At 44.0% G+C, this 7,602-nt stretch overlaps 1 protein-coding gene across 1 annotated transcript; it reads left to right on the top strand.

Annotated features, from left to right (window-relative positions):
• Positions 1 to 4,573: 4,573 nt before the first annotated feature.
• LOC101837850 (beta-defensin 13-like) lies at positions 4,574 to 6,763 on the top strand. Its single transcript, XM_005087639.2, has 2 exons — positions 4,574 to 4,759; positions 6,621 to 6,763. The coding sequence occupies exons 1-2, from the start codon at positions 4,690 to 4,692 to the stop codon at positions 6,761 to 6,763; spliced, it is 213 nt and encodes a 70-aa protein (XP_005087696.1). The 5' UTR covers positions 4,574 to 4,689.
• The last annotated feature ends 839 nt before the right edge of the window (positions 6,764 to 7,602 follow it).

Here is a 7,602-nt window from a genome sequence, read left to right as displayed (position 1 = left end):
TTGCATAGACTGTATGCAGATGATAAACTGTAACCTTTGCCTTGTGAAATACAGTTTGTAGCTTCAAAAACTAAAGTTCAGAACTATCAGCCGTGGGGCTTATGCTTGATCAGTTTTATGGGGAATATGTGAACCTGGGTAGTGTTCTGCTCAGTGTATCTTGTGCTTAGGCACTTCTCTTGTTTGTTCCCTCTTAACTCTGAAACTCGGCACTAGTCTCTACAAACTCCATCAACCAGGGTTTCTGACACTGGACTGGTGTCAGTCAATACCATCTGCTGGGAAAATGGCAGATGGGAACAGAAACAGGGATGTTTCTATTGCCAGGGGCTTCATTTCCCATATTAAAGCTACTGCTTTTCTGTCACCTGGCACTCCCACAGCAGACACAGATCCTGCCAGACAGTATCTAGAACACGCAGTGAGACATGTGTTTTCTATGAATCACAAAAACATCACATGGGTTCACTGACTATTTTAGCTAAGGATGTGGCCTGTTGTGGGACAAACTTAGCATAAAGGGGCTTTAGCATAAAAGGTCTGGGAGTGGGGTGGGAGTGAGATGATATTATAAAAAGACAATTAGACTTGGGTAGTAGACTAGTGCTCACCATGGCATACAAGTGAACTTTGGGAGCCCATTCCACTTGGAGGGATGCTCTCTCAGCCTGGACACATGGGGAAGGGCCTAGGTCCTGCACTGGATAAAATGACAGACTCTGGAGATTCCCCCCAAGGAGGGCCTCGCCCTCCCTGGGGAATGATGTGGGGATTGGGCTGGGGGTGGGCCTGGTGGAAGGAGAAGTGGGGAGCTGGGATTGACATTTGAAGCATGCATGTTTCTAATTTAAATAAAAAACATACTTAAAAAACAATTAGAAAGACTTTCAACCATTTGGGAAACTACTCACTGCTTTGGAGATTCTAGCAGCCTGGTAAGAACATGCAAATGTTCCTCTACAAAATACACATGCCTTAAAATACTATTGCTGTTTCTTTTGTAGTGTAACAGCACACTGTGATGTTAGCAGCTTAAAATGGTGCATGCTATCTCAAACTGTCTCAGGTTACATGTCTGGGCCTGGTGTAGATGGTTTCTCCATCCAGTGTTCACAAAATTGACTTCTAAAGCACTGACTCGAGCCTCAATGCCATCAGAGGCAAAGGTCTTCCAAAGGCACAGTCAAGGGCCAACCTTAGCCGTTCTAGCAACTGGAGATCCCTTAGTATCTCCTGCTCAGAGCTATCTCTGTCCAAGGTAGTCTCATCCTTCAAGACCAGCAAGAACTCTCACTTCAGAATTCCCCAACTTATTTTTACATTAAAAAAATGAGGGTGACCTTGGGCAGCAGATCAGTACCCATCCCAAGTATACACACGGACTTTGGACTCCCATAGAACAATGTGAGGTGCACTCTCACCCTGAACTCTGGGGGAAGGGTCTAGGCCCTGCCCTATATGAAATGACAGGCTATGGACACCCCCATGGAGGGCCTCACCCTCCCTGGGGGAATGAGGGGATAACGGGGGGGGTTGGGGAGGGCACGGGAGGAGGGGAGGGAATGGGAGAAGGACCTGGAACTGACTTGTGAAGCAACCTCGTTTCTTATCTAAATTTAAACTGGAAAATAAAATATAAAAAAAAATGAGGGTGAGAAAATGAGGCTGTAGTTCCATTGAAAATAAATTGGTATTAATGCCAAACAAATTGTGTATGAGCTACATTAGTAATAATCCAAAAGACAGCCACTTATAATGACTAAAATGTATAGCACAAAATATAAGAAATTTAATTGCAGTAAAATGGGGAAGGAGAAAAGGACAACATGACAGCCTTCAGTAGACAAATGGTAAATATTATATTAGTACTACTTCACTGATTATTACATTAGGAGAAAATCAATTAACCATACCACTTAGAAATTAACAAGATGGATTTTTAAAAGATTAAAGTCTAAATTGCATTTTTAAAAACTTTACATTCAAAGAAACCTTTTGAAAACAAAGGCTAGACCAATGGCATGTAAAACAAACTTTAACAAAAAAAGAAAGAAAGAAAAACCACAACAATAAACAAACCTGTTACTAGAGACAAAGATGTTTTATGACAGAAGTGTCAATCCAAGAGATGAGACACAGTATAAACACACATGTACCTAACAGCAGAGCCCTACAATACTCGAAGGGGAAAATGACACTCCTCAGGATACTAATGTCCAGTCTTTTCTGATATTCAGCTTCAACATCTGCAGACATCAAAAGAATCAAGTGTCGTGCTTCCAATACGCAACATCACAGAAAAAACATTCCCATTCCAAAAAGAGTCATACCAATAGCAAGGAAGGATTGGCCCAAAGATAGACCCAAATCCAGCAGAGCAAACACTAAAGCCCTGTGCCTGGCATCTGGGGCATGGAGCGACATGTCAACTACAGAGTGTCTGGGTGGCCCTGTCCGTCTCCTGCAGCACACGTGGCATCTTTTAGGCTGACCCATTTGTTGAGTGCAGCTTTTCTTGGCAGAGTTCCAGCATGCTTGGTATTTCTAACACCCTGGGGGGTCAGCTTCACTCCTAGAGCTTTGTGCAAAGCCAGGACTCTCTACAGGGAATTCAGTGCTGTGCCTCCCAGGCTCTTCTCTGGAACCTTGGCCAAAGTCTCCATAGTCCCCTTAGTCTTGCCTTCTGCAAGTCAACAAAACCAGGATGGCGTGGATGACACAAGATCTACTGCCAACTCGAGAGGTCACTAGGTCCTCTTGGACTGTGGCTACATCAAGGTCTGAGAGCTTGCACAGGTGAACCTGAAGAAAGTTTCCCTAAGCAACCCCTTCACAGAAGGGCTTTCCTGAGTGCTTCTCCACCCTGGGCCCGCCAGTGGGAAGAAATCTCACCCTCAAGACACCTCCCCTGCTTTGCCAATGCAAAGTACTCAGTGTCACTTTAATGACACCAGTCTTATTCAGGAAATAGAATGGAAGTGACAGCTGGGGTCAAGAGGAGACCCTGGATCCTAGAGATGGTCCATGAAAGGAAGGGTAAGCCTCTGGCCCTGAAGCAGGTGATGTGAGCTGTAAGCATCTCCTTTCCTAGCTTTGCCTCTCATAAACCTGGAACAGGGGCGCCACCCAAGAGTAGGTAGGGTGAATGGTGAGAAGAGAGCTGTGAGTTAGTCTGTCTGTCCGTCCGTCCCTCCCTCTCTCCCTCCCTCCCTCCCTCCCTCCCTCCCTCCCTCCCTCCCTCCCTCCCTCCCTCCCTCCCTCCCTCCCTCTCTCTCTCTCTCTCTCTCTCTCTCTCTCTCTCTCTCTCTCTCTCTCTCAACTGGTCCAGGTACTCCATCAAGAAACATTCATTTCACTCACAGGCTAAAGTCCAAGATCAGGTGACCACATGTGTGCAGCTGTAGAGAGGGTCTCCCAGGCTGTGTCAAATCACAGTGATGGCATCCTGGAAGAGGAGCATGGATAAGAGCAAAAGACACGCTGTGCCTCATGAAAACAAGGAGCCAGAGAGCAGGGAGGAGAGGAAGGGGCGTTTTTATGATTTCATAATAAACTCTGGCTATTGGTTTTACTTTTGTTTTGATGGGACAGAGTCTCAATATGAGGTCTGGTTAGGCTAGGACTCACTCTGCAGTCCAACTTAGCCTGAAACTCTCTGTCTCCACTTCCTGAGCCATCACAGCAGGATTTTAAACCCTAATTTTAAAGGTTCCATTGTATCTCACACTGAGGGCCAAGACTACCACATTAAGAATTACAGGTTATGCATTGTACTTACATTCCTTAACTAGACATTTCCTTTTCCCCAAAGTATACCCAACTTCATTGCATCTTTTGAATTCTTTCAGCAGCTCGGCATTTCCCATAAATTAGTTTATTATCTGTGTGAGAATTGCTCCGCCAAGCACTCACTCTGTTGGGGATGTTAATTCTTATTCTTTCAGATAACTATCCTGCACAAACCTCTACAGTGGCTCCTTTGCTTTTAGAACAAAATTAAGGTCTGTTGGTAGCACATATCTGTGTAGTATAAACACACACACAGCTTTTCCACCAGAAATGATTATGAGAGAAATTTAAAGAGTTATACCGTCTTCAAAACCTTACACATGCATAAGCTTGAAAGATTTGACAATAATTTGCATCTAATTGTTTGTTTATTCATGAGTTCCCCTAAGCAGACAGCTTCCCACTAAAAAAACGAACCAACACTGATGCAAGAACCTAATGGAAAAAGCAAAAAAATTGAGCTGGTTTCTTCTATGAGGTTTAATATCTATTGGGATAGCTAATTTATTCTATACCTCAAATTTTAAAAGTCGCTATACCAGGTGTCAATTCATTAACAACTGGTAGATAAAACTTGTAAAAGAGTACATTAAATATAAGTTTAAGACAGGAAGAATGAATGGTTTTAAGTTTTGTGGAAATGGGGACCCTTAAGATGGAGCATGAAGGGAAATGGGGAAAGCCTAAGAAGAAAGGGAATGGAATGTTCCAGGCCACAAGGCAAGGTTCTTTCTCTGTCTTGTCTCCAACAAAAGACTTAGATAAAAATCTGATCTGCTGGCTCATAAGATACTCAGTGGAGCATGGAAAATAGTTCTGTTTCTGAGCAGCGGAATGGGTCTTACTCTCTCAATAAAGTAGCCAGGCTTCATTACCGAACCTCCTTCATCTCCTCCACTGATGCTTAGAGACATGAGAATCTTTTCCTTAATTGTTGCTGGGCTCATTCTCCTTGTTCAGCTTTTCCCAGGTAAGAGAAAAATCCCTGGAGAGATAGTGTTGGCAATTTAATCGGGATCTGTCTTGGGAAAAGCAAGCTAACTTCAGGGAAAACGCATCGCTCACCAATGTGATCTCTGATAGTCTCAGGGTAAATTAGGCACCAAGCTGAGAAACAGAGGAATCCAATTACACTGCCTTAGATTAGCAACAACTAGAGTGCCCAGTCCACTTCTCTAGTCGGTCTATAAAGGGGTTTGTACTCCTTCCATCTTTCAGATCCCTTCTCTAGTTTTCAAGTCTTCAACACATCTCAGCATATGGCAAAGTGACTGCTTTCAAATGGGAGAAAACATCAACATTTTCCATGTTTTGGTAGTTGGCTCAACTATCTTACCTGAGGTTATTCCAAACTTTCTTTGGAATCTCATATATAATAGGAAATGACCTCATTTAAACCACTACCATCCTGATTTGTTTGCACTTGTGACTCGGAGTGTTTAAGAGGAATTGTCTGTCTGTGCAGTATAACTCACACCCAAATGGTTCTTCTGGCGAGGCCCCCTCAAATACCCTTCAAACATGTTTCCTGTGTCCTGAGGTTTCCCAGCCTTCCTTCATAGCTCTCAAGAGTCTAACCTTCTTGGGTATGTGTGTCAGCCTTAGAAGCTCCAGCGAGGCAAGAGACCCCGACAATATGTCCTTACCACTTGGGACACAATGTCCCTAGCTGCGTTAATTCAGTTACACAAAACTCAAGTCCTTAATTTTCTGGAAATGTATTGGTCTATTATTTCTGCTGGTAAAAAAAAATAGATTTTCAGGCGAGACTAAAACCATTCAAAACCATATGGTGGAATAATAACTAAACGAGTGAAAAGGGAATATATACATGGAACTTGAACACAAAACAATTTCCCTGAAAGTCAGAATGTGAGTACAGAGAAATGTGGCAGGGCAAACCACGCTCTAGCTAAGAGGTGCAGAAAGGCCTCTGGATAAGCACAGATGAACCCTTGGGAGCAACCAGGGAACGGAGCCTGTGCTGTGCTCGCCCTCACAAACCAGGTTCCTAGTTATCTTGTCCTCCTTCTATGCATAGAGGTCAGACAATGGATGCAGAATAGAGGAGGGATTCAATCTGTCTTCTCCATCTCCATCTATCTCAGGAATTCACTGTAGCCAGGTCAACACATAGACTTAGAAGCTCAGTAGCTTACCCACTCCAGAACTCAGCTCAGTAAGCTGAGTGTGTGTGTGTGTGTGTGTGTGTGTGTGTGTGTGTGTGTGTGTGTGTGTGTGTACTAACCACCGTCATCAAGGCAGTGAGGCAGGAGTGAGCTGAGCAATCAGTAGAAGGCGGCACACATGAGACCCAGCTGAGGCTGAATCTTAATTCCCATCCTCACAAACTATTTGGACTCTGTGCTTTCTTTTCTCTTCTGCAGGTGGCAATAATGAGAGCATTGTCGCTTAACTTTATATCTGAAGCTTTAAGATCATATAATAATGGGCACTGTTTATTGATGATCTGCCTATAATATTTTGTACTGTCTTTAAATTTTAAACTAATTTGGGCTGCTTTGCAAATTTTTGTCTATAATACCAGACACTTCTAGAAATACAAAGAAGAAATATCTTGTTGGAAAGGTTTGTTTATTGGAGTGGGAAGGCGGATTGCCACCTTCCTAGGAGAGACATTCTCTTTTGGTATAAGCTAGCTGATTTGAACAGAGAGATGGCCTGTGTCATTCCCAAATGATTTCTAAGGGCATTGCATATGGTTTTCCAGGAGTCTGAGCTCCTCCCACCCCCAGATTTAGTAATCAAGGATTTACTTTTTGGCCTAGTAAAAGATTAGTAGATTACTAACAGCTGCTCCCTTCCCCTAGCCAGGGCAGGGGTTTACAGAACGTACCTGTGTGCAAAGCTGGACGGCCACTGTGCAATGGACTGCCTTGCCTTCGAAAAAAAGATAGGGACCTGCGGGACTGACTTAACACCACTGTGCTGCAAAAAAAGAAAGAAACACTGAATTCTCAGCACCACCTATGAGGCAGAATCTCCAAACAAAGCCCTCCGGACTTTTTCCCATTGGCTTCCTCCCCAGTTTACAGGACACAGTGCAATAAACCCTACACACTGTCTCTTTCTGGCAGAGAGTCTATGGACTGTTTCATTGGCTGATAAAAGCAAGAAAACACATAAAAGCTGGTAAGATGGAAGGCCAGCTGGCTTCTCTCGTTTTCTCCCTAGCTTTCAGCAGACCTTTAATAACGGGTCTTCTGCCCCAGTTTCTGATACTGTTATTAGAAGGAACTTGACACTCGCAGTAAGCAGGCTACCTGCTAGACACCGATGGATTCCGCAGTAACCCCGCCATGCGCTGCAAGAACTTGTTTAGGATGCCCTCTGTACACTGCATGGCCTTGAACATGGAGTTCCATGTAAAACGGAGCTCATATCCAAATTCAGGTTTAGCTGTAGAGCGGCTGTGTTTCATGCCGGTCACTTGCAGAGAACTTACACCATAGCCCCTGCAGACAACTCAGTCCTCAGAAGTCATGTCTCACTACAGATGAGCCCACATTCAGATTCTGTCTTACTACACTCATGATATAGATGTCCGGCCTTTGTGCCTCATGCCCATTAAACAGTGTTCGGTGTGTGGATGGAATAGTGAAGACCATTCGTAAAGGAGGGACGTTTCTTAGGAGAAAAAGTGGTCCACTGAGTGGAAAGAGAGGTTAAGACAATCTGCTGAAAAAGGAAGCAAGTGGACACTTCCCCAGATGCTACTTGTGAGCCCGTGTTCCATCTCCCACAGAAAAACTGGGAGGCCAGTGTGTTTCACAGGCTGCTTTTAACAATGGA

Source organism: Mesocricetus auratus, unplaced genomic scaffold, assembly GCF_017639785.1.
Source record: "Mesocricetus auratus isolate SY011 unplaced genomic scaffold, BCM_Maur_2.0 Super-Scaffold_100031, whole genome shotgun sequence".
Classification (NCBI taxonomy): domain Eukaryota; kingdom Metazoa; phylum Chordata; class Mammalia; order Rodentia; family Cricetidae; genus Mesocricetus; species Mesocricetus auratus.
Note: the sequence above shows the minus strand (reverse complement) of the source record. Positions and strands in the feature narration are given on the sequence as shown.

Excerpts from the sequence above, each read along its gene's own strand:
- LOC101837850 (XM_005087639.2), top strand. The coding sequence starts at position 4,690 with ATGCTTAGAGACATGAGAATCTTTTCCTTAATTGTTGCTGGGCTCATT. Across the intron at positions 4,760-6,620 it reads CCTTGTTCAGCTTTTCCCAG|CCAGGGCAGGGGTTTACAGA; the intron begins GTAAGAGAAAAA and ends CCCTTCCCCTAG.